The sequence below is a fragment of the Lutra lutra genome, chromosome 3 (assembly GCF_902655055.1).
Source record: "Lutra lutra chromosome 3, mLutLut1.2, whole genome shotgun sequence".
Classification (NCBI taxonomy): Eukaryota; Metazoa; Chordata; class Mammalia; order Carnivora; family Mustelidae; genus Lutra; species Lutra lutra.
In genome coordinates, this window is record NC_062280.1 from 39,943,464 (window position 1) to 39,970,045 (window position 26,582).

The following is a 26,582-nucleotide window of genomic DNA, read 5'->3' on the forward strand; positions in this document are numbered from 1 at the left end:
CCAATTTCACCGCTTGCAAGTTCTACCTTCTGGAAAACAAGAAGGACACTAACACAACTCAGCCAAGTTTTTGTCACTTTATAACAAGGATCACCCTTCCTCCCGTTTCCAATAACGTGTTCCCCCGTTTCCATCTGAGACCATGTCAAAACGCTTTTACCACCCATGTCTCTCCCAATGTTTGGTTCACGATTATTAGGGCTTCTCTGAGAAAACTGAGGCTCGCTCTCCACAGCTCTCCCTTCCCTTCTAGCTCTCTCCAGATCTTCCCAGCAGTGAAGGCTTTTCTGACTACGGAGGTCAAACTTTTCCAGCCTCTGCCTGTCACCCAGCTCCAGAGCTGTGTCTACACACTTGCGTGATTGTGACGGCAGCCCCCCACTTCTCAGTACAATTTCTATCGTAGTCTATTTAGTCTATTAGGGCTGCTATTACAGAGCACCATGACTGCGGCAGGTGGGAGGGTGCTTATAACAACGGAATTTTATTTATTTTTAAAGTAATCTGTGCCCAACGTGGGGCTCAAACTCACGACCCTGAGATCAAGAGTTGCACACTCCACTGACTGAACCAGCCAGGCGCCCCAGCAGAAATTTATTTCTCACGTTTCTGGAAGCTCGGAAGTCCAAGGTCAAGGCACACGAGGTTCAGCGTCTGGTGAGGACCGGCTTCCTGGTTTGTAAATTGCCCTTTTCTTTTTTCTTTCTTTTTTTTTTAAGATTTTATTTATTTATTTGACAGAGAGAGATCACAAGTAGACAAGAGGCAGGCGGAGAGGGAGAGAGGGAAGCAGGCTCCCTACTGAGCAGAGAGCCCGATTCCAGGAACCCTGAGATCATGACCTGAGCTGAAGGCAGCGGCCTAACCCACTGAGCCACCCAGGTGCCCTAGATTGCCCTTTTCTGGCTGCATTTCACATGGAGGAGGGGGCCAGACAGCTCTTTTATAGGGACACCAATGCTGTTTGTGAGGGCCCCACCCTCATAACTTAAGCACCTCCAAATACTATTACATTGGGGATTAACTTTTGACCTATGGATTTTGGGGTGGGACCCAAATATTCCATCTATGGCGCCCCACAACCAGACAGTTATTGCTAGGAGCAGCCCGGGCCCTTAGCCCTCACTTGTTTCTACTCACCACTGCTGGGAAACTGACTCTCTGCAGAAAGACTGGCCCAATCCAGTCCTGAGCTGCCAGAGTGGACAGAGAGATGCCTCGACTGGCTCCTTCTAACATTTATCATAAATCTCCCTCTGGGTCCCCTGATTGCTCCGGGCACCAGCACCTGCCCCTTTATACACACCTCGCTCTTTTGCCAAAGCATTTGCCTTTCTCTCCTTATATACCTGCAAACTCAGCTATAAATTGTCCCATGGGGCCCCTGGGTGGCTCAGTCGGTTCAGTGTCTGCCTTCGGCTCAGATCATGATTGGAGGGTCCTAGGATCGAGCCCCACATTATGCTCCCTGCTCAGCAGGAAGGTTCCTTCTCCTTCTCCCCCATGCTGGTACTCGCTCGCTCTCTCTCTCACACAAATAAATGAACTTTGTAATAAATAAGTAAATAAATTGTCCTGTGGACCCAGCCCACAGGGGCAGTCACTCAGAGGCTCAGGACCCTTGCTGTGCAGCTACCTATGACATCACCAGCTGCCTACAGCCCCCTGTGACCTCACTACCCGAACAAGGAGAGCTGGGCCGTGGTCACTCCCTCAACAGCACAAGTGACGGAGGGCCTAGATGACCAGCAGACCCTCAGAAGAGGCCAGAGTTGCCGGCATCCCCACACATGGCGATGGCAGATCCACAGACAGCCTCACAGAGGGGTCTGCAAATCAGGTCCCCCTCCCTGCAGAGGCCCCTGTGGCTGATGGTGCTGGAGCGTCCCCTGAACAGCATGACGTAGATCGGGCCTCCATTGAGTTGTTGACCTCCAAACCCACATCAGCATCTGGGGACAAGCTGAAGCTGCTGGAAACACACAGCCCGGAGCCCAGGGAAGCCTCAAGCAGTCTGCCAGTGTTCCACGGGCCCCCAGGACCCAGCATGTGATGACCTGGGGCAAGATTTGAGTGTAACTCAGAGTCTTCAGAGCTCCCAACGGGACTCCCTGATGGAAGAAGAGACCCCACAAATGACAGGTGTCCCCAGCGGAGAACAAGAATTAGCTCCAGTCGCCCCAGGGGCTGAGGTACAGTTTCCTGGGACTGTGGATGCTCAGCCCATCGTGAACACAGCAGACATGGACTACCCGCATGGCAGTCAGGCCACCAGCACCACTGACACCGTTGAGGAGGGACCTGATGTCTGGAGGCCTTGAGCGTTGACACTGAAGCTTTGCCAGGAGCCGGGTCCCAGGCAGTGACTGAGGGGGGATCTGGAGGACAGCTCAGAAGACCTGCAGGCTCTGCCGTTGCCTCCTTCCCCAGGAGGCAGCGCCCCACCCTCACCCGGCCCCAAGGGGTGGCCTGGGCAGGATGTGCCTAGACCCCAGGCTTTACATGGCCAGCGAGGAGAACCCCTACATGCGCTCCATGACCAGTTTGCTGGGCGGAGGTGAGGGGTCCATCAGCTCCCTGGCAGACGTCCTAGTGTGGTCTGAGGCCACTGTGGGCATGGCCACGGCTCTCCTGGCCTCTGGCCACAGCTCCGTGACTGACCTGCTGCACAGCACTGGGCCCAGTCTGCGCTCTGTCTCCAGCATCCTGGGGAGAACCTTCTCCTCTGGGCTGATGGCAGGACCCAGCCTGGCCCTGCGCTCTGTCACCCTCATGCTGGGGAGGGTGGAGCAGAGGACCCTAGAGCACATGCGCTCAGCCATGCGGTTCCTGACCACCCACTTCCTTCCCAGTCACCCCAGTCCAAACTCTGACTAGACCCCACGCAAGGAGCCCCAGAGGACTGGCTCAGCAGCCCCTGAGAACCCCGGCCCCTTCGTTCCTGCTCCTTCACCCCCCCTGCCCTGGCGGGCTCTCCCAGATTGGGCAATAAAGCACTGGCGAGCGTTTATTTTCTAAGTGCAGAAAGGTGACCCCTGAGGGCTTCTCAGGTTGTCCTGTTGGGTTGGGGTGGGGGCGGGTGGGGGGGTGGGCGCTGAAGTCCAGAAAGAGAAGAGCCTGGCAGGACTTGGGGGCAGGACTGGGGGGCCTGATGTGGGGGCCTCAGACTTGCAAACATTGACCTTGGCTGGACCTCCAACCAGATAAGTGGGTTCCTGAGGAAGTGAGACCTGACTTTTCCCCAGGCCTTCTGGTGTGGTGGGCCGGAGGCGTGGCTGGCTGAGGGGGGCCTGCTGGCATTGCGGGCTGGGGGGCCCTGCTGGTGTGGCAGGTTGGGCCCCCCAGTGGGGTTGAGAGGACAGAACCAGACCAATATCCGTTCACACCCCAGTGCTGTCACTGACCCGGCACAAGTTGCTTAACCCTCTGAACGGTTCTCATCCAACAGGGTAGATAAGTCATCTACACCATGACAATGTTCAGGGGACACAAGAGAAACAACGCAGAGCCTGACACGTGGTGTCTGGTACTCACCGAGCTCACGCATTCTGGCTGCCATGACTATCCTCCAGCAGGCAGGGGACACAGCCAGAAGAGGGATCTAAGGTCAACCATCCCGGTTTGCTTGAGACTGAGAAGGTTCCTGGGATGTGGGACTTTCAGATTTAAAACCAGAAAATCCCAGGCAGACTGTGACGAGTTGGCCACCTAGACCCAGGTTTCTTTATAAATGTCCATGTGGCAAAGGGAGCACCTGTTTCAGAAAGCCACTAACCTGCCCTCTGGCCAGACATGGTGCCACACCAGTCATGTGACTCACTGAGCGGCCCATCAACCCACTCCTGTCCCTGGCCCAGTGCCAAATGCGGGTCCCACCCCGCACAGCTCCCTGCCTCAGCCCTGGCTGTGGTTCCTTCACTCAGCCGTCTGCAAGTGGGAGCCCTGGGCTGAAACCCACCCACCAATCTATTTGTGCCCCCAGAACGGTGTTTCTCAAATTGTGTGTTAACTGCTGACACTTAAAAACCAGGAGATTTTAACATAAAATTATGGATTAAAAAATGGATTTCTGCATCTCTTAGGGGCAGCAGCTGAGCTGCCCTCTCTAGAGGGACATACCTGGCCGGCATAGTGATTGATGTCACCAGGACCCCAGAGGCAAGCCTTTGTCACCCCTACCCTGCAGGTGGCTCCCAGGAGAAAGTGGGTTGCAGGCTCCAAGGGGATGTAAAGACAGACCAGGGGTGTCTACCCTCTCTTCTCAAGGAGCTGCCACTTTCCATTGGTGAGACATGACTGTCCTCATCCTGAAAACAAAAGCTTCAGAGGAGGAAGACTGTCGATCAGATCCCAGTAACCAGGGTCTTCAGAGGATCAACTGAGTCATATGTGGAAACAGAGGAGCCCTGGTGTCCCCTCATGGGGACAGCAACACCAGCTGAGGCAGGCCTGAGACGAACTCAGTTGGAGAGGGCGGCGACCAGGTCAACCTTACCTGAACCCAGAGCAGAGGACAGGTGACAATACAGCCAGGGTAGACCCCAAAAGCTTTCCCCAAATAATTTTTGAACTGGGTAAGTGCCACTGTCTGGCACACAAGGCCCGAGAGAGACACTGCCAACCCAAAGGAAAGGTTGGAAGGGACAGAAACCAAACTCAAACCAGATCAGCTGAAGGGATTAGCCAAGAAGCACAATTGCCAAGGGGGCGTGGCTGGATCCTGGGCTCAGCCTTGTCCTCAGGGTTCCGTCTCTCCAGCCTTGCCCCTCCCCCACTCCAGCCCCCCCCTTGCTGGCTCCTTTCCCAGACGGCTCAGCCATCTTCCTGAAAAGACAGAGGCCCTTGTTCTCCCTAGCTCTGGTGGGTTTGGCCCCCTTCCTCTCTCTCCCCCACCAATCACTGAGGCTTTGGAAATGAAATACCTCATTACCGGGCCTGGGCCTCACACCTACCTGGCCGGGCGGGGGAGGGGGGACCAACACCATTTTGCATGTTAAAGCCTTGTAAGAGCCTGGCGTTGGGACCGAGTTGCCTCGAACCCTGCTCTATATTCTAACTGTGCTATATTCTTCGCCCTGTGCCTCAGTTTCCTTCCCGGGAAAATGTCAATGATAACATTACCAACTGCATCGCGCTGCTCTGAGGGCGACATGACGTTAACGAGTCAAGTTCATAGAACAGTGAGTGACGCGCACTTGAGTGCTCCGTGTTAGCAATCACCGTGATTATAATGACAGAGACCTTCGGTGGAGGACATTGCCAAAGATGACTGACTTCTCCTACTTGTTCCAGCCTTCCTCTTTGCCACAATATAAACGGTCCTGTGGGCAAATCCTCCTGGCAGCCACCTCTTCTCTGTAGGTGGGACCCTCTGCCCCAGGCATCTAGATGGTGCTGCGGTGGGGTAGAAGGTCAGCCCTGCACACTGGGGGCTGAGGCTGAGACAGTGATAGAAGTCGCGCGCACTCCAGCTCTGGATAAAACTGCCCAGAGGAGGGGGCGCCTGGGTTGCTCACTGGGTTAAAGCATCTGCCTTCAGCTCAGGTCATGATCCCAGGGTGTTAGGCGGGAGCCTGCTTCCTCCTCTCTGCCTGTCTCTCTGCCTACTTTGATCTCTGTCAAATAAATAAATAAAATCTTAAAAAAAAAAAAAAACGGCCAGAGGAAAAAAGGAAAGGCCCAAGGCAGGCACTGGGGGAAAGGCCCCATTTCCATACCCCCCCACTCCCCCACCCTCCCCGCAAAAGGGAAGCAGTGGCTGAGACACCCCTGCCTCCCGGAAAGTCTGTGGGTGGGAGTGCCCCAGCCCATCACCGGCCGCGGTGCAGGCTGCAAATGAACAAAGGGAGCACTACTAGGGAGGAACAAGGTGGTGGGTGAGGGGAAAAAGAATGAGCAGTCATCAGAATAACGGGGTGGCCTTTGGGAGGGTACTCTCTGGCGTTGAGAATTGAAGCACAGTTTTTAATTCCACCCCAAAAGGGGCGTAAGGGCACGTTCTTACTCCTCTCATTCAGGGGCTGGACTTAACACCTGACAACCACTTGCACTGCTCCAGGATCAACAACCATCTTTGGGGGGGGGGGGTGTTGTGCTGTGGGGAGACCAGCCAATAAGCCGAGGTTCTGGGGAAAGAGACACTCAGGCGGGGGGCAAGGGCAGCATCAGGACATCTGAGCCCAGCAGGGGCTTGGCTAAGGGAAGGGCACGGACAGGTCCTGGCAGAGAGCAGGAGGGACACTGTGGCCCTGCCCTGAAGGACTTGTTCCCCCAGCTGCCCAGAGCGCTGGACGGCCTTCTGTGCAGTGGGGTGGGAACCTACAAATTCAATCTGTAGAAAAAGTTCAAAGATCTTTTTAAAGAGAAGCTTCGTGGTAAGAAAACTTAGAAATTTGACTCCATCTTGAGAATGGTTTTTAAAAAATGGTGGGGGAGGGACGCCTGGGTGGCTCAGTTGGTTGGACGACTGCCTTCGGCTCAGGTCATGATCCCGGGGTCCAGGGATCGAGTCCCACATCGGGCTCCCAGCTCCATGGGGAGTCTGCTTCTCCCTCTGACCTTCTCCTCGCTCATGCTCTCTCTCACTGTCTCTCTCTCAAATAAATAATAAAATCTTTAAAAAAAAATGGTGGGGGAGGCTAAATCTTTGTCAGTGTTTTTACTTGTTTTGTAAGGCCAATGTTACTATTTAGTCTACAGCCACTTGGCTAATTGGTTTAAAGTCACCATGTGATTGTGGTCAAGTTTATAGGTTGGGTGAGGCACAGGTTTCTACCCAGGAAAGAGTGTCTCCAAGAGAAAGTGACCACAGATAAGGGGAGTCCCCCCAGGGGGGATGTAACAAAGTGTGAAAGTATACGAAGGTCTTAAGTACACATTTACATATTTAAACGAGAGACTGGATCCTCTCTGGGCTACAGCCGAGCCCCGTTTCGGAGACTGCCCAATCTTGAACTTCCAGTCCCTAAGAGTGGAGAGTGCGCCCTCTGCTGGAGATAAGGCAAGCACTGGCCTGTGGCAGGAGGGCACAAGGCCAAAGCCCAGGCTTAAGGATGTTTGTTTGGGATTTGAGACACACTCGAGAGAGAAATGGGGGTAAAAGAAAACTCTCTTTTTTTAAGATTTTATTATTTATTTACTTATTTTATTTACTTATTTTTTTGACAGAGAGAGAGAGAGCAAGAGAGGGAACACAGCAGGGGGCCGGGGGTGGGGGCTGGATCCCAGGATCCTGGGATCATAACCTGAGCCGAAGGCAGACTTAGCTTAATGGCTGAAGCACCCAGGCGCCCTAAAAGAAATTGCTGGTGTTAGCACAAACCCTACAGGTTAAGGGCTCAGTCCCACCGGATTGTCCTGCTTCAGGTCCCTTAGGTACCCTTTCTTCTGTCTGATGTGGCTACAAATCAGGAATTCCCACAACTCTCTCCTCAGCCTGGATAACTGGTTACAGAAACTCATATAAGTCAGGAAACACTATCACTCATTTTTTATAAGGGATATTATAAAGATACAAATGAACAAGCAGATAAAGAGGTACATAGGGCAAGCTTCCAAAAGGATCTCCAGCACAGGAGTTTCTGTCTCCCAGGAGTTGGAGTTTGCTGCCCTCCTGATACATGGATGCTTTCTCCAACGCAGAACTCTTCAAACTCTCTTGTTAGTGTTTTTATGGAAGTTCCATTATATAGGCCTGACTGATTAATATCACTGGTTATTAAGCCAATCTTCAGCCCATCTCCTCTTCCTAGAGATGAAGTAGAGGGTGCTGAAAGTTTCAACTTTCTAATCCCAGGGTTGGCTCCCTGGTTTCTAGCCCCCCATCACCATCTCCAAGAGTCAGTTACATAAACTCAGGTATCTTTGAAAGGGACATTATGAATAACAAAAGATGCTGCTCTCACCCCTCTCCACCACTCAAGAAATTCCAAGAGTTTTTGAAGTTCTGTGCCAGGAAGAGGGCAGGAGTGAGGCAGAGACCAAACATGTATTTCTTACTACATCACAGGTTCAGAATAAACACTAAGATACCACCAATCCAACTGACTTGGGCTGGAAATGTGTTCCTAGGAAGTTCTTAGGATCAGGGGCCAGAGGGCATCTGAGTGGCTCAGTCAATTAACCCTCTAACTTCTGCTCAAGTCTATGATCTCAGGGTCCTGGGATAGAGCTCGGATCAGACTGTCTGCTCAGTGGGGAGTCTGCTTCTCCCTCTCCCTCTGCCCCTCCATGCCCCCCCCCACCTACTCATACACATACTCTCTCAAATAAATAAAATATTAAAACAAAACAAAACAAAACAAAAGGAACAAGGGCAGAAGGACAGAGGGGGATAGACCCTCCCACTGGAGTCACAGCCAGAGCCCAAGATCATGGTCATGTTTGTAGAACAGCGCTCCAAGACTCAGACCTCAGAAGGCCCAGAGTCCTCCAGAAAAGGATCCCACCATGGCAAAGGCCTTCAGGGGTGGGGCCTGGCTCAGGGGATCTCTAGAAGAGTAGTACTTCCTAAACTGGTGACTGGAAGCCATCTGCTGCCCCCATGGAGTCCTCAAGTGGACCCTGAGGGACTAGATGAAAGTATTACTCATTCCAGACTCAGTTTCCTCATCTATAAATTAGGTCTCCCATTTGCCTCACAGGGATGCTATCACCGATAATGCATTTTTTTAAAGATTTTATTTATTTGACAGAGAGATCACAAGTAGGCAGAGAGGCAGGCAGGGGGGGGGGAAGCAGACTCCCTGCTGAGCTGAGAGCCTGATGTGGGGACTCAATCCCCAGGACCCTGGAATCATGACTTCAGCCAAAGGCAGAGGCTTAACCCACTGAGCCACTCAGGTGCCCCACCAATGCATATTTTTAAAATAGCATTTAATGGTGGGCATGTGACAGAGGTCAGTTTTCTCCCTTCCTTGAGGTTTTCTGCATTGTCTCTGTATTGATCAGGAGTCTTAATTTGGAAGTGACAGAAAACCAGCCTGAAGCAGCTTCATGGGGCCAGACCGATGAGCCCAGCCCAGAAGGGCTAGGAAGAACTGGCTTTGGAGATGCCGGGGATCAAGGACCATCCTCTGCCTCCCAGGCAGCTCTGCGTCCTCTCCAGGCTTCTGTTCCTTGCAGGAACACAGCTCCTGAAGGCTCCCAGTCCCACAAGCTTGCACTTCCAAGACTAGGGGAAAGATCTCTGTTTCCCCAATCCTGCCTGGTAAATCCTAGGAGGAAGAGCTCTGGTTGGCCCAGCCTGGATACCATGTTGAAAGGCCTTCCTCATCCAGAGTCCCCTGGTACCTCCCGGAGCAGGTGGCTCTTTGGCAACCCTGAGCTGTGTCCCTCCCAGAGAGGAGAAGGAGGCAATTAAGGAAGCCTGTCCCCTCTTGGCTTTCCTTTGTCCTCACTGCTGGTGGCACTGCTGTAACATCCCTTCCCCTGCAAACTGAATGGGGACCTTGGACAGAAAGTTCCTTCCCATCAGTCTATAAATGTTCCACCCACATTCAGAAGCCTTCCTTTGACCACGTGCTTTGGAAAGATCTGAGGCATTCTTTTTTTTTTTTTTTTTTAAGATTTTTATTTATTTATTTGACAGACAGAGATCACAAGTAGGCAGAGAGGCAGTCAGAGAGAGAGAGAGAGAAGGAAGCAGGCTCTCTGCTGAGCAGAGAGCCCGATGCGGGGCTCGATCCCAGGACCCTGGGATCATGACCTGAGCCGAAGGCAGAGGCTTTAACCACTGAGCCACCCAGGCGCCCCAATCTGAGGCATTCTTAAGTGCACTCCCTCTAACTCCATGAATTAAACAATATTCTTTGCCTCTCTGAATTTTAAATGTTAATCAATGAGGGCATAGGATCCCCTTAAAACTCCTGGTTTTGCTTCTCTGACCACCTGCATTTTATTAGCACTTGTCAAAATAGTTTCTGGTGAGGAAAATCACCCCTACAGGTGGCCTCCACCACACTGAACGGTGAACAAGATGAGGAAGTTCGGGTGACCCCGGACCACAGATAGGTAAGTTGAGGCAGACAGGGCAGGGCATGGTAGACGATTAACTGCCGGCTAAGGCACAGTGCTGGGCTTTGGGATTCAGCACGTAATAATCGGCTTTGGTAGGAAACAAGCGATGGGAGGGAGCCAGCGCAGCCCCAGAACAAAGCCAAAGCCAGAAACTCGGCAGGGCCCCTCCCTCCCCACGCCCCTCACCCAGGGGCGGCCCTGTCCGACTGCAGCCAGGGCAAGAGGTGAATGGCACGGCACAGACGCCAGAGGTAGGCACCGGAGTGGAGGAGCGAACCAAGGATGGGAGCTGAGTTGCGTGAGCGGGCCCGGTGTCTCCTCCACCCGAGGCAGGTGGCCAAGCGAGCAGAGATTTCCTGGGCCACCCGAGGGGAGGGGCACGGAAAACGCCCCGCCCGGCCACCTGCTCCCTGTTGCCGGAGCAGGAGCCAGGTTGGGGCCTGGTGAGAAACGAGACTGGAACGGAAAACTGAAGCAGCCAGACGGGGGACGGCAAACAAAAGCTTCGCTCTGGACAGCAACGCCGGCTGCCGGAGGGTCGCACTTAAGCCGAGCGGGCCCGAGGTCTGGCGGCACCGCTTACTCAGCTGGGGCCGGCCCCCTTCCGCCGGGGCTGGGGGCTGGGGAGGGGGAATGGGGGGGGGAGCACAGCTCCGGGGCGGGGCCGAGGGCGGGGCCCGGCGGGCGAGGGGCGGTGAGGACAGCGACCGCCCCGCCTCGCCGTGTCCGGGGCTACCGAGACATCCTTGCCCGGACAGGGGAAGCGCGAGGGGGAGTCTACGCCGGTTGCTATGCAACGGCCGGTGAAGTCAGGCGATTGAGTTTGGTTCCCAAGGTAACTGGCAGGGCAGCTGGGCCGGGAACTATTTGTGTCTGTCCCCAGAGGGGCTGCGGAGCCTTCCGGGGTCTGGCGCAGCGGAGGAAATGCGCTGCTGGCCCGCGGGCAGGCGGGGGACAGAACACAGAGGCCCTTTCAGCTCTCGGAGGCCGGCGACCCAGGCGGGGCCGGTGTCTGCGCCTGCGGGAGGACGCTCCCCTCCGCTCCCTGCCGCCCCCGAGTTCTCCCCACGCCTGAAGGGGAGGCCCCTGCATCGGGCAGGCTTTGTCCTACTTCTAAACGCCCTTCCTGGCTAAACTCTAGGAAGAAAGAGGCTTCTGTTTGTAGCGGCCCGGCCCTTGCACACAGTAGGCGCTCAGCACGGCATTCCCATGGGACCGTGGACATTCACGGCCCTCTCAAAGCTGCCAGACGCCTCCAGCACTAAGAACCTCGCGTCAGGTTCTGATCTCAAATGCCTCCGTACCTGGGCCTCCGTGTCCCGGGAGCTCATCAGCAGATTGGCTTCTGGATTTTGGGGAACCACAATACAGAAATAAAATGAGAGGTCCCTTGTTCAGAAATGCCCGAGGGATGGGCGCCTGGGTGGCTCAGTGGGTTAAGCCGCTGCCTTCGGCTCAGGTCATGATCTCAGGGTCCTGGGATCGAGTTCCCGCATCGGGTTCTGGGCTCGGCCAGAGGATCCTGCTTCCCTCTCTCTCTCTCTGCCTGCCTCTCCCATCTACTTGTGATCTCTCTCTGTCAAATAAATAAATAATAATCTTTAAAAAAAAAAAAAAGACAAGAAAGAAATGCCCGAGGGACAATGTAGGAAACAAGCCCCAGTCCTGCCCACTGAAGACGAACTGCAAGAGAGTGAAAGTGGCACGTCCGTGGGTAAACTGAGGCAGTTGGCATCAGTCACAGAGGAGAGAGGGTAAGGTTCAAATCTGGAGTGGAAAATAATGGGGGACAAGACACAGCAGGAGCAGAAGACATCAGGTGTGCAAAAACAAAGCAGTGACCTAAATCTGGGGCCTGAGAGCTGGCATCAGGTTGCCTGTGGGGCCCCTAGGGCTGCAGGAAGGTGGTGTGACCGGGTCTCAGGACTCAGGCGATGCAGTCTAGCCAGGCCTCTCGAGCTCTTCCCTCCTAATGACACCTGTTGCAAGAGGATAACATCAAGCCTCCAGTGTCTGTCTCCTGGAGCCACCACCACCTACCCCTGCAAAACGGGCCAGACCACGCGGGATCCAGGGGCGTGACTATCTGGCCCCAGGTCTCCCAGAACTGGTATGCATTGACATGGAGACCAGCTATTTGCCCGGGAGCCAGAGCATGCTCTATCTGTCCCACCCAAGGGAGGCCATCTGTCCCATCCCTATAAACCTTCACATTTGTCAGCAGTCTGACTGCTGACCAGGGGCTCTGAGGACCAGAGGCTTCTGGTATTTCTGCAGGAGTAACCACCGAGCTGTCTTTCCCCCGGGCGGTGAATTTCCACAGCCTGATCCTCACTGGAGAAAAGCCTCCAGCACTGGTCCTCTCCTCTCCTCCAGGTGAAGCAGGCTCCATGATCTCAGTTTTGCATACAAGACCTGTTCTAGGGTGCACACAGGCTCACCTCCCACGCAGATTCACCAGACTCTCCAGAGGATTCCTTGGGAACCGGCCCTGGGCCTCAGAACCAGAGAAACCGCTACACAATTTGTAGGGCCTAGGGCAAAATGAAAATGCAAGTTCCCTTGTTCAAAAAATATTAAGAATGGCAAGATGGGGGGCGCCTGGGTGCCTCAGTCATTAAGCGTCTGCCTTCAGCTCAGGTCATGATCCCAGGGTCCTGGCACTGAGCCCTGCATGGGGCTCCGTGCTTGGTGGGAAGCCTGCTTCTCCCTCTCTCCCTGCTTGCATTCCTTCTCTCGCTGTGTCTCTGTCAAATAAATAAATCTTTAAAAAAAAAAAGAAGAATGGCAAGATGGGGTGTGGGCATCTGGCCGCCTCAGTTGAAAGAACATGTGACTCTTGATCTCCGGGTCATAAGTTTGAGCCCCACATTGGTGTAGACATTACTTAAAAATAAATAAACTTTAGGGGCGCCTGGGTGGCTCAGTGGGTTGGGCCTCTGCCTTCAGCTCAGGATGTGGTCCCAGGGTCCTGGGATCGAGCCCCACGTTGGGCTCTCTGCTCAGCGAGGAGGCTGCTTCCCCCACCCACTGCCTGTCTCTGCCTACTTGTGATCTTTTTGTCAAATGAATAATGAAATCTTTAAAAATAAATAAATAAATAAACTTAAAAAAAAAAAAAAGGGCATGTAAGATGGTGACAATAGGGCATTGAATAAGCACTGGGGCCCTGGGTGATGCATGGGATGGACACTCACAAAACCTGCCCTGCCCAGCTGGCAAGTCCTAAACACCAAGCAAGGTGTCTTCCGGCACAGAGTCCAATCTGTTCCCTCTGTCAGGGTTCATCTGTCGTCCTCTCCCCATGCTATGGCTGGCCACCACTGGGGGGCACTTTCCTAATCACAAATTCAACACAAACTGAGCTGGGGGTCCTCAGGCCCATGAGATATCGCATGAAGGGAATGTGTCCGGTGCTTTTCCATGAAAGGACCCAAATTGCAGAATACTTCCAGAAATGTTCATCTATGCAAATGCTGGATGTTTGGTTCTCTGTTTTCAGCTGAAGAACACCACTTGCTCTTGAAAAAATAGGTAAGGGGCATCTCTGTAAGATGCTGAAATGGCAAATGTAGCAGCTGACTGATGAGGGTTTGGCACGAATCAACACTCAATAAGAACAAAAGTCAAGGGTATGTGCGCAGCCTCTCAAGGGCTATGTCATGCCCATGGTCTCAGTCCATTGGGTTCATCGTCACCCTAGGATCAGGCCCTGCAAGGAGGACAACGGCAAAATATTTCCCCTGCCTGGGAGCTCCCCAGGGGTCAGCTGGCCCTGAAGCCCTACTTCTCCTTCTTCCTGCTCCTGCCACCTTCTCGACCTTTCCATGGATGTGATCCCAGGAGACCTCCCTGATAAACTTCTGTACACTAAGTCTATGAAGTCTCTCACCCATTGGGGTCACCCCAGGGACCCTCTCACCTCCTTAACTGCCCTAAAACCGTTGTTCTTTCATTCATTCAACAGATCTATACTGAAGACCTACCTACTATGCACAAGATGCTGTTCTCCGTCCAGGTGGTAAAGCAGAACAACAGGCAGACAAACACCTCTGTCTTCATGGGTCCGACACAAAGCGCCAAAAAATATAATGCAGAAACATCGAACTTAGAAGTTCTATTAAAAAACAACAGAATGATACAATAGAGAAAATATTATCTGAGCTGGAGGTGGCTACTTTGGGTTAGATTTCCTCTGGGGTCAAGGAAGGTCTCTCAAAGGAGGCAATAAAGAGGCCAGTTTGAAGGACAAGCATCAACCAGGCAAATTCAAAGGCTTCAGGTAGGAAGTTGGGTGTTGGGTTCGCAGGAAAAATGGTGAGTCTAGAATAAAGCAAAACGATGGGAGATGAGGCAGAGACCAAGCCAGATGATGGCAGGGCCTGGAAGAAGAAATCTGAAGAAGAATTCAGCTTTATTCTGAGTGAGGTGGGAGCCACTGGGCAGTTTTGAGCAGGGCAATAACCTGGTTAAATCCTCAGTCCAGCTGCGGGCAGAGAACAGGACTCACCACGTTCACCTGCTGTTTGTTTTGGCATGTTTGCTCTTTGGCCTGTTACTAACTGGTATTTTTGCAATAGCCTCTCTGCTCCTTTAGGTTGGAGGCCAGTCCTGGACTTGTTTTGAACCCTGCACTGCCTTGCACTGAGTAGGTGCTCAGTAAATATTTACAGGCCAACTAGCTGACCCTTCTGTGTCCACATCATCTTCTGGAGCCTTGCTTCTAGGACCAGCATCAGCACCATCAGGGAGCTTAGATGAAAGTTAGAAACCCAGGCCCCACCCAGGCCTCTTGAATCAGAATCCGCAATTTAGTAAGATCCCCAGAAATTCAGGATGCATGATGAAGTTTGAGAAGCACTTCTAGAGAGTATAGAATAAATGGGGAGCCAGACAAGGAGGTGGTTTGAGAAGAGAGTCTCCCTTAAAAGTTGCAATCACCCTGAGTCACTGAGTCTGAAAGGAGCTCAGACCAGTCATAAAGCCAATACTATTTGGTGATTTCTACGTGTCAGACACTGGTTTCTCCATCCTTTACACCCTGAACCTAAGCCAGTCCTCAGGACTGCCCTCTAAAGCGGTACTAGTATAACCAACGTGCCCATATTGCAGAGGAAGAAACCGAGGCCCCAGGAGGTTGAGGTTATTTCCAGAATCTTCAGCAGGTACACACGCCTTTGGCCGCACCGGGCGGTTAGAGCAGGGCCTGTTCTGATTGGTCGCTGCCTGTCCTACTGATTATTCAATGTTTTGAACGTCGCCCTGGTTACGGAGCTGGATGGAAGAGGCAGGATCCAAATCTATCCCCCGCACGGGAGCCAACTCCCAACCACGATCCTCTATCCAACGAGCGCCATCACCACCCAGAAACAGCACACCTCAGGGACAAGTAATGTGTGTCAAAGTGTTTTGCAAGCTATAAAACCCAGTATGAAGGCTAAGTGCATAGATTCCTCCGGGGCAGAAGTGAGAGAAGCCTTTTAAAGCTGCGAAAGCTGGGCCGCCGGAGGTCAAAGAAGAGACTGCTGTCGGGGAGCAGTATTTTCTCTGCTCGCTGCAGGGGAAAACTAAATCAGAAGGAAAGGCTTCTCGGAGTGGAGCCCCCACGATCAGCCCTGGGGAGGCTCTAACGTGCACTAATCACGTTAGCCTGGGCGTGTCTCAAGGACTGACGGGACCCTCCTGGTATCGACCACTAGAGGGCGCTGCTCCCCAGCCTTCGTCCCACTGGACGCCACCTGCTTCCAAGAAACTGGGAAGGAGTCCTAGTGAGCAAGCACCAGGGACCTTGAGAAGTGGAAAAGGAGGGAAGGCAAGATGGAAGGGGGACTTAGACACCCTTTTAATCCCCAGAACACTCTGGTGCAGGAGTTCTTGTTCCCATTTTACAGATGAGGAATCTGAGGGCCAAAGATGTTGGACAAGATCCCCCAAACCAGGAAGCTAGGAAGAGGCAAAGCTGGGTCATCTGATTCTAACCTCAGTTCCCAAGGAGACCACAAGTAGATGTCAGCTCATCTGACCCTGTCATGTCGCTGGTGTCCCTGCTTCTGTAGATCCTGTGTTCTGAATGCAAGCCAAAACCTCTACATTTGCTGTATTTCCCTGCTGTATTCCAGCAAAGTTCCAACAGCCAACGCTCATTTAAAAACAAAAAAACAAAAAAAAAACCCTTCTTGAAACTTTTGAAGTCATGGTCTTCTGCTTCGTTGCCCTCTGGCCTTCAGGGACCCCCACCTGCCACCCTAACACAGCAGCCTCGATTCTGGCAGATTCTGGGGTCTCCTCTGATCCTTGATCCTCTGATCCTAGCCTCAAATTCTACATCCCTTCCCCATCCTAGGGACCCCACAGGTTTAGGCTTTGCCCCCTGCCACCCTATGGCAGGGAGCAACGTAAATAAACAAGGGGACATTTAAAACAAGAAGAGCCTGTGGCTGGGGCCCAAGACTTTTTTTCTCGGCTCCCACCAACTCCTTTTATGGCTTCTGGGTCCAGTTCCTTCTTCATAACAAGTCAGAGCTGGAAAGGCCTCAGGAGTCAGTAGATCCACTTGAGCCAACACTTTCCTTTCTACATAAAAATCCCCCCACCGTGCTGCCTCCCAGTCCACAGGCAGGTTCACAGGACTACCTAGGCCAGGGCAGGAAGCGTCTCGCACGGGAGGTAAACTCCAGGGAATCTGGGCACGCGGTTGGCCCAGGTGGCCCAGTCCCCCCCGCACCTGCGATACGGAGTGGGGGTGGGGGCCCAACCGCCTCTTCTACTATGGCCCCGCCCCCGGCTTCTGAAACTAAACCCCCGGGACCCCCTAACGAACATTTCGCCCCCTCTCGGCCGGACCCTTTCTTTCCCTCGGCCCTGGAAGGTATGGGCAGCTCGCGTGTCTGTGCGCGCGTGCGTGTAAATGACCCCGCGTGTGCGCCTCGGAACACGCGTCCGGGCCAATGCGCGGGTCTGTGTGCGCCCCCTACGGGCTAGCCACCCCCGGCTACCGCGGCGGCCAAGTGGCCGTGTGCAGCGCTGCGTGTGCCAGGCGAGTACCAGCCCGGGCCACCCTTCCCTCGCCTCGCGGCCGTAAGCACCCCGACCGTGGGGGCTGCAGGTTCTCTGGCTCCAGGCACAGGCCTCTCTTCCCGATCCAGCATTTTCTGTTTTCCCGGGCCTCCCCTCATCTCCCCTATTCCTCCCCCCAACTCCTCCCCCAAGGAGCGCCCCGGGGCGGGGGCTGGGAGCAGCCCCACCCGGACCGACCGGCAAAGGCGTCAGGGCTGCGGGGCGCGCGCCGCCTCTTCCCTGCCGCCCCCGCCCCGGCGCCCCGTTGGGTTTTTCCATGACTGCATCCGGCCGCGGGGCCGCCTTTGTTCCCGCCGTCCTTGCGAGCTGGCCCGCCTCTCCCATGCGCGCCGGGGTTTTTCCAGGGCTCAACTAGAGCATGGCGGAGGCGCGTTCTGCAAGCGGGTCGGCCGGCGCCCCCGCCAGGCCCCCCGTGATCCCCAGCGGGAAGCCGAGCCCTCTCCGGACGTAATGCTCCGTTCCTCCTGTCCCCAAAGCCAAGGCCTGCGGCCCTTGTCCGCAACTGTGTCCATCTGTGCGCAAAGCTGACCCCCCGGCCCGCGCGCCTCCGCTCTTAGGAAAGCGCTTTTGGCGTCCCCTGTCCGTCCCTGGGCTGCGCGCTGTGCGGCGGAGGTCGGGTGGGTGCGGTGTTCGCGGAGCCAGAGGTGACCTCCGGCTGGTAGAGGGGCCTCACATTTCTCCCAAGGGGCAGGGGCGCAGTCGGGTCGCTAGGAGGCCTGGCTTGGCCGACCCACTGCAGAGGGCAACCCAGGCGCGCACTGGGCCGGGCAGAGCTGGGAGACCCCGACTGCCCACCGCGTGCAGGCGGTCCCTACCCCCAGGGGAACCTGGCACACTCGCAGCCGCAAGCGCCAGAACGCGGGGGACCCTCTGGGCCGTGAGCCTTCTCCCCAACATCAGGAAGGAAGGGGAGCTAGGCGGAAAAGGGGAGTGAGAGCAGGCTTGGGGTCCTCATGGGCCGCATGGGCACTGTATGCCCGCAGCCCCGTCCTGTCCACACTGCCGGATCCAGTCAGCCCCCGCGGAGCCCTGTTCAGTCTGGTCTCTGTGGAACAGTGCCGTTGTGCCCCCGGGGAGCCTCTAAGCTGTCACTCGGCCATGTTGGCGGGAAAAGTGGAGGAAACGCTGTGTTTGCTTCTGAGGGAGGCTTGCTAAACCCTACCGCAGAAGACAGACTCGCAGGGTGACCTCCAGCCCGGGCTACAGGGGTGGGGGTGGGGCGTCTGGGCAGAGGAAGGGTTCTGGATTACGCGGGTGTCTGTCTGTGGGGGAGGTTTGGAGTCCCTGGCTGGCTCCTCCCCAGAGCCCAACGGGAGGCGGCCCCACGTGGCTAAAGATCAAGAGGTAGGGGTGGGAGGAGGATGAAGGATTTGGAACATCCAGATCCAGGGAGGCCCAGAGCTCACTCTCTATGGGGGTAGGAGGCAGTGTGGGCTCCTTTCCTCCTTCCCTGGTGCCTTATCTTATTTTCTAAGCAGCAGGGGGGGGGAGTGTGACTTTCCTGAAAGGGTGGCTGGAAGCGGCATAGAATCCACTTCCCCCAATAGTGACATTCTGGCTTCTCCTTTCTGCTCACCACACCCTGCAAAGGGTGCAAGTTGCGTTCAAGGTCTTAGGCAATAGGAGTGGTTCAAATAGCAAACCATGGTTCTTACCAGTCCTACCTGGCGGGGGGGTTGGCAGTGGGGACAGAAGGTTAGAAAGAGAATCTGTTCGACTAGCACCCTGTTGTGCATTTGTCCTCAGTCCTCTTGTCCACCATTTGCCCTGCATTCTCCCTGCTCTTGACCAGGCTGAGAATCTTAGTCCCAGGCCTCAACCATTATTCCTCAATTCTCGCATCTATAAAATGGGGCTACTAACGGTGTCTGTTTTCCAGCGGGGTGATATGGGCTAAACGAATTTATATGGGTTTTATTTTAACTTATATGGGTTTAATATAGGTAAAGAGTCTGGCTCAGTCTGGCTAAACAAACATTGGCTATCATTATTGAAAGTTAAGCGACTTGTCTAAGGTCCTACAGTGGCCACTAATTTGATTACAGCCCAGGTCACCTGGTTTCAGAGCCGTGCTCTTAAGCTGTGCCAGTCCAGCTTTGCACTAGCAGAATTGGGAAACAGTACCCATGTACATAGCTCACCCTCAGAGTAGGGGAAAATCACAGGTGTTGGGGGGGTAAGAGACATTTTTCTAGGGAAGGGCCCACATTCATAATAGTGATGTCTGACCTAGTTCCCACTTTCTGGCTGTTACAATTGGTATATGGCTTTTTTTAATTACATAGGTTAATCGAGAAATTTATGACAAGCCAATAATTACCTTGATGGTAGAAAACTCCAGGTTGTTCCAGCAGTAATGCGAATCCTAGGACATTTCATTTCAGATTTATTGACTTGTTTTTTTGCCCAGCCTAGTGGCAGATGCTGTGGGGGCACGGAAAGCATTCTTGGGAGGCAAAGAACTCACTTCACTGCCTTCCTGCGGAGATAGTCTATGTCTGTGTAATGGTGTATCTTTAAGTGCCCACACGACTAGTTTAATTAACTAGCTGTTAATATCTGATGAGGACCTTGGCCGGCCGACCAAGGTGGTCCCATGATCCTTCCCCCTGGTCTTCCTGCCTCTCTAAAACGTGCCCACTAAAACGCCCTCTCTAAAATGTGAGGGTGGGGCTTGTTCTGACCAATGGAAGAAGGCAAAGGTGACCTGTCGCCATGGTCAGGTGCATCTGATTACATTACCTGAGGTTGCAGTGACCAGCTCGCTCTGGTACTGGCTCTGATACCTCCCTTCACTGATCGTGCTCCGCCTATAGAGAGGGCAGGATCCTGAGATACCAGCTGACACAGGGGAGAAACTGAGACCTCTGCCCCACAGCCTGCAAGGAACTGACCCCTGCTGTCGACCGCCCAACCTTGAACCAGATCCTGCCCCAGTCAGGCCTCAGACCCAAGTCTGGCAGAAGACCCAGTTAAGCCTTGCCAAAACTTATGGGAGAAACCGAGAGCTATTATGTGTGTCCTGCGTTGAGATCCTACATTCATGGTCGCGTTGTTAACACAACAGCAGAGTACTGATGCAGGATCTGTTAGGGGAAAGGTCCTGCGTGGGACTATGAGGGGATTCAGCACTTCAGGAGCTCCCAGGCAGCCAAGGTGAGAAAGGAAACACCGCATGGTTTCACTCTTTGACAAAAGGGAAGTCTTGTTTCTGAAGAGGTCACTTGGCTCCTGAGTCGAAGAATCTGTCACATGGACTCCAGAGTCTGTGAATAGCGTGCAAAGTTCACAGGGCCTGGACATATCTGCAGTTCAAGATCCACCCCCCTCCCCCCCCCCCCCCCCCGCCTTGTCCTGCCTCCCCACCTGCCTGGCCTCTTGCCACATCACTGCCCTCTTTCTGGACTGCTCTTCTGCCTGCTCTGCTCACTGACTTCTCCATTTCAAGGACCAGCTTGACCTGCGGCCTCTTCTACAAAGCTTTCTTTAATTCCCTGGCAGAAAGAACAACTTCCTTTTGATTTCCCAAAGGTTTGTTAGCAAAAGTATCATATTGTAGTATTTGTTTCGGATTTTTTTACTGAGCACCTACTAAGTGCTAGGCCTCCTGTGAGGTGCAAGAGATGCTGTCCCAAATAGAGCACAGAGCTGTCCTTGGGCCTAAGGCCTGGTGGTGACTGTACTAGTCACAGACCCATCATCCCCTGCAGGTAGTCTAGCCACGCCGCCCCCCACCCCGCCCCGCCACCACCCACATCCTTGGCACTCGGCAAACACTCCGTTAAGGGAATGACTGAGGCTTTGCGGGCTTTCCTTTGGTATCTCATGAGGGTTTTCTGGCCTCATGACAGACTTTTTGGAGGGGGTGAGTCAACGGCCAGATATGTTCCCAAGTAGCCGAATCCGCTGGCTACTGTGATTAGTGATGTCCGTGGGAACTCCACCTTCAAAGTGTCGACGGCAAATGTCAGCAGAGGCAGACTTAGTTTACCTGTAATTGATATGGGTCATTAATAGATTCAGTAGCATTTTAAGGTTGTTCGAGGGGGCACCTGGGGGTGGCTCAGTGGGTTAAAGCCTCTGCCTTCGGCTCAGGTCATGGTCCCAGTGTCCTGGGATCGAGCCCCACATCGGGCTCTGTGCTCTGCAGGGAGCCTGCTTCCCCCTCTCTATCTGTCTGCCTCTCTGCCTACTTGTGATCTCTGTCTGTCAAATAAATAAAATCTTTAAAAAAAAAAAAAAAAAGGTTGTTTAAGGCCCCACAGTATGGGGAGATAGGGATTCCCTGGGCTGTGTGCCTCTAATTTATCTAAAAACTGAAGGACATTAGCAGCACGTTAAAAAGAAAGGGGGCCAAGGCATGGCCTTATTTGTCCTCATCGCCTGGCAGGGCTGCTGGGTGTTTATAAAAATGGGATTTGCAATTCCCTTGTAACTCGAGGCAGCCCCTAACTGACATGACTTCAAAGGCCACTGCCCATGCTGTCAGGTGGAGTTTGGAAATGTCTGAGGGCCCTGGGGGGCACAGACTGTGGCCTTTAGCTGTTGCCAGGGGAGCAGCCCACTCCTTCCTCTCACTGTGCCCCCTCCCCCAATTTCCTGACCATCCTAGGCAAATGTTTGGCCCTTTGTTTTCTGTTTCCTGGAGAGTCTCCTTCCCCAAGCATCTGGGCCCAATGGGAGGAATGGGATTGTACCCCCAAGGTTCCCCCATCAGTGGGATCCTAGCAGCCCATCCTGGGGTCACCCTCCAGATCCTGCATCTTGCTGTAGATCTGATGGGTTTCTCTGGCTGTGGCCCATCTTGCACCTACGGCTTCCATGATCTCCACCTAGAATTTCTGAGCCACTCCCCCAAATCCTCCAAAGGGAACTACCACCCACCCCTGGCACAGACCAGGGCTTCTAGGGGTCCTTTTACGGAGTATGATGAGCTTCATGGAATCCGACCAGAGTCCTGCTTCATTCCCTGAAACTTGTTTACTGTGGACTGCTGCCTCTCCAGGGGGTGGTGGCGAGCCTTCTCCCCAGCCATAAGGAACCAGCCTCTTAACTTGTTTCCTCGCTGCCCCAGTTCGCCCTCCATCCCTCCTGGGCAGAGCCGATGTCCCTTTTTAACTTCAGCTGCAGGGGAAAAGCTCTCAGGAATGGTCTAAAAAGCTGCCCCCCCCCCCCGCCCCAGAATCTGAAAGACCCTCCAGGGAAAGGTGCCCCTTCTAGCCTGTCCCCTCCCTCAGCCTCCCTAGAGCTGGACCATTATTAGGGTCCTGTCTTCATGCCCATTTTCCATTTCATCCTTGGAGTTTGGTGACCCGAGTTTTTTTTTTTGTTGTTGTTGTTGTTGTTTTTTTTTTTTTCTTATTAATACAGTATTTATTTGTCTTCCCTCTGTCAAACCCTGAGCCAACCACTTTCCCCAGGCTGCCTGGGGAGGTATAGGAAAAGGATTATACAGGGCAGACGAGACACGGGAGAAAGACCTATGGGAGGTGGAGACGGCTCCTTCACATGGCGAAGAGGATGAGAAAGGCCACCATCAGGCAAAAGAGCCCCATGGCCTCCGAGAGGGCAAAGCCCAGAATGGCGTAGGAGAAGAGCTGTTGCTTCAGAGAGGGATTCCTGGCATAACCAATGATGAGGCTCCCAAACACAGTCCCAATTCCAGCCCCAGAGCCAGCCACCCCTACTGTGGCAGCCCCAGCCCCAATGAACTTGGCTGCTGTATCGATGTCCCTTGAAATGGCACTGGTTTGGAGGCTTCGGCTAGGAATAAGTGAGGTCAGGGGACGTGGGGCTGACAAGATGCTGAGGCCCTTATAAGGTGCCTCATCTGTCAGTGTCTTGGGTGGTTTTAGCACCACTGCAGACAGTGATCGGCTCAACAGCTGAGAGGTGCTCCTGACCAAGAACGGGGTGGAGACGAACTTTGCACAGGCCTACATTTTCAGGGAATGAGGGGCTGCGGCAGGAGAGCTGCTCCCAGGGCCGAGGAGACAGAGAGGCGGTGACCCGAGTTTTGGCCTGACGTCTTGACTGAGGGCCTGGCATGCTTTGACTCCCCTCTCAGACTCGACAGGCAGTTCTAGGACTGCCTGCTACTGTACTCTGTGTGTGCCCAGCCCCAAACCCCACTCCCAGGACGTCACTCCACTGAGGCCACAGTGAAGACATCTCTCCAGGCTCTGATCTCTTCCTCAATCAGACAGTTCTGCCCCAGGCAGTTTCCAGCTGGTGGTGTGGGATTAATAAACACAGCAGGAAGTCTTTGTTCTTAAAAAAGAAAGAAACTTCTCTTTAAAAAAAAATATATAGTTATGCACATAACAAAAAATTCAAAAAGCAAAAAAAAAAAAAAAAAAAAAAAAAACCTCTCCAATACCCGCGTTCTTCAGTTCCATTCTGTACAGGTAACTATTTTTGGTGTTTCTTGTTTCTTTGAGACATTTCTAAGCCCTCACCCGACCTCACCTTCCATCTCCACCATGGAACAAAAAGCCATGATTTGGAGTGTTTGCCAATTTTCAGGGTGCCAATACTCCCACCATGGCTGATTTTAACCTGCCAATATGATGTCCGTGAAGGTGGGGAGTTAAGAAATAGGCAGGATCAGCTAGACAGGAGAGCCAGCTCTGGCTCTCCATGGTAAAATTACGTGTACATCATTTAACACACAGCCAGACACACACAAATGGAATCATAGGACACCTACACATTCCTTCTTACATTGTACTGAACCAGCTTCCCGGGAAGACGAAGCCAAGTATGGCACGCGGCCCCATGGAATGGAGGTATCAAGCATCTGTCCCTCAGACAAGACAAAAGATGGCGAGAGTCTGTCACTGAGAAGCATGAGGCAGAAGACGATGAAGGGACATCAGGTAAACCACAGGGGTGAGAGATTTTTAAGAGCCTTCTTAGTGAGATGTCATTTTTCAAGAATAAAAACTTCTGTTTGATAAATCTTGAAGAAACAATGTCTTCATTTCTAATTGAATACTAAGTTAAATGAACCCTTCATTCAGGACAGGATTTAATTTAAACTGCTCTGCCAGGGGAAAAAAAAAAAGACAAAAAACAGAAAGTGTTTCACCTAGCTCCTTTAAAAACTTCAGATGGTTGATCAGATTCCCCAGCTAAAGAGAAATGAGGAATCTAAAAACCTGGAGAGAGGAGCCGAATGAGCGGAGTCCCAGGCAGGCGTGTGACCTTGAGCTTCCTCAGAGCCTTCAGAAGCTGTGGACAGCCCAGCCCTGACATCCGTCAAATGACTCACTTTGGTGGCTGCCCATGACTCCCTCTGAGCGCCATTAGGAAACATTTGTTTTTTGTAAATGAGCGCTTGAGAAGGGATTTCAACTCCCTGGGCTTCTGGGTGACTTCCTCGGTAGCTGGCTTGTCAGGCATTTTGAGCTTCCAGCAGTCTTTTGTCAGAAAGACGATAATTAGGGCTGGTGTCCACCTGGGCTCCATTGGTCTGGGTTATTCTCCAGAAAGCTGCTTCTCATAGATAGTTGAAATGGAGTTTCGTATACCCTTCAGTTGATGAAAGGTAACCTTCGGGACCCAAAGGGGCCTCATGCCATGCTGGCCTCTGTGAGGGCCACTTCCTAAATCCCAGGAATAGAGAAGGGGACCCATGTTGATCATTAGAACCACAAACCGTTAGTTTACGCGAAAGAAATAGCTTCTAAAGTATCCGTATTATACCTAGAACTGAGCAGGGGATTCGTTCCAAATGCTAAGACGTACAAATGTGTACGGATCACTGAGCCAGTGTTGGGCAGCAGGATGTTAGGGATGACCCCCACCCCCAGCCAGCAGCACTTGGGGTTCCCTTGGAAGCATGTGGCTGATCCCCTTTGGGAAGCAATCCTTTAGGCCCCATCTTTTCCAGGGAGTATCTCAGGCAAAGCCATTGCTAATGGGATCACGGGAATCTCTAAGTGGCTCCGGAGAGCTAAGAGGAAAAGACAAAGTCCATCAGGCTGGAACCAGATGGCGGAGAACTGTCCTTGGCTTTCCGTCCATCCATGAGGACAAGGCCTTCTCACTTCCTTTAGGGACCAGCAGGAGGAAAGGGCCAGACAACTCAGAGATGGCTTCCCTGTGTTGAGGGCCCTCAAGATGGCTAGCCCACCACTTAAATTGGATCAGGGGCAGTGGGGAGAGGGTTGTAAAAACTTAGAACTCAAGATCTGGTGTCTAAAAGCCATAGGCTGCTAAAGAAAAGAGGTTTGCTGTGGGAAGAAAGGTCACAGCCTTTGGATTTATTCCTCCATGGGGCCATGTTCCAAGATCCGGGTTATTTAGTTCATGGGCAGGTATGTTCCAGAACACCCTTGGGGACAGGAAAAATATACGGCCATTTATTTCTGGGGAGTTCAGGACTGACTAATTCTCGAGTGAATTTACTCACATTGCCAGGACTAGACTTGCCTAGTCCACTTAGGATGAGGGCTGGTAATGCAGAAGACATTGTTCCTCCCAGAGACAATCTCCGTGCCTTTCACAGCCTTCTGTGGGAAGAGCAGAGAGATTCAGAACTGTACTAAGGAGAGCTTTTCCAGGACTGGCCCAAATGAAACTCGGTGTGGGCAGCGGGCTAGCCGGAGTGGGGAAATCAACAGAGAGAAAATTGGGGGGAATGGCTTGAAGGACCACGCAGAGCCCAGGGGGTCCTGCATGGATTTATCATTCAGGGTCAAGATGGAGGAAAACTTGCCGCTGCCTAACCATTCGAGAAGACTGGGAACAGAACAGATTGACTGGAAAATAGGTAAGGGAAATAAATCTTTAAAAAAAAGTAAATCTGAAAACACCAGATGCTGAGGATATATGGGAAATGGTATTTTTAAAACACTGTTGTTGGCAGTATCACCGCATGGCAACACTTGGAGAGGTGAAGGTGTGCGTATCCCAGAACCAGCCATGCAGCTCCTCGCTGCTCCCCAACCAGAGGTCTTTAGCGCAGGTGTTCCAGAAAACAAGCACAAAGATACTTTCTTTTTACAAAGATATTTCTTGAAGCACTGTTTGTAATAGCACAAAAGTGAAAACAATCCGACAGTTGGCAAAAGAAAGGACGAAATGAACTCTAACTTGCTCATGGGAGGTATTCCACACTGCAGTTAAAATGAATGAACTTGGTCTACATGTATCAACATGTAGAATGTCAAAAACATATTGCCTTAGAAAAGCAGGTTGCAAAACGGTATGCACAGTGATTCCTTTTACTTCAAGTTTCAAAACATTTAAAAATAGTACTGTTCAGTTGAAAAATGCATTTGGCAGGGTGGGGGGTGGGGAGTGCCCTGGGTGGCTCAGTCAGTTGAGTGCCAAACTCTTGGTTTCAGCTCAGGTCATATGTCAGAGTCTTGAGATTAAGCCCCGCATCGGGGTCTGAGATCAGCGAGGACTCTGCTCAAGTTTCTCTCTCCTTCTCTCTCTCCCTCTGCCCCTCTTCATGCTTCCTCACCCTCTCTCACTCT

General features: G+C 52.9%; 1 protein-coding gene and 1 pseudogene across 1 annotated transcript; one reads left to right on the plus strand and one right to left on the minus strand.

The window, feature by feature from the left end:
* The first annotated feature begins 1,702 nt into the window (after positions 1–1,702).
* On the plus strand, positions 1,703–3,011 carry TEX44 (testis expressed 44). The gene is given in 5 exon segments (XM_047722415.1): positions 1,703–2,023; positions 2,025–2,304; positions 2,307–2,371; positions 2,373–2,464; positions 2,466–3,011. Coding segments are annotated over 5 exon segments (1,131 nt in total). The 5' UTR covers positions 1,703–1,741; the 3' UTR covers positions 2,878–3,011.
* Positions 3,012–22,438: 19,427 nt separating this feature from the next.
* LOC125096156 (ATP synthase F(0) complex subunit C2, mitochondrial-like) lies at positions 22,439–23,051 on the minus strand (annotated as a pseudogene).
* Positions 23,052–26,582: the final 3,531 nt, after the last annotated feature.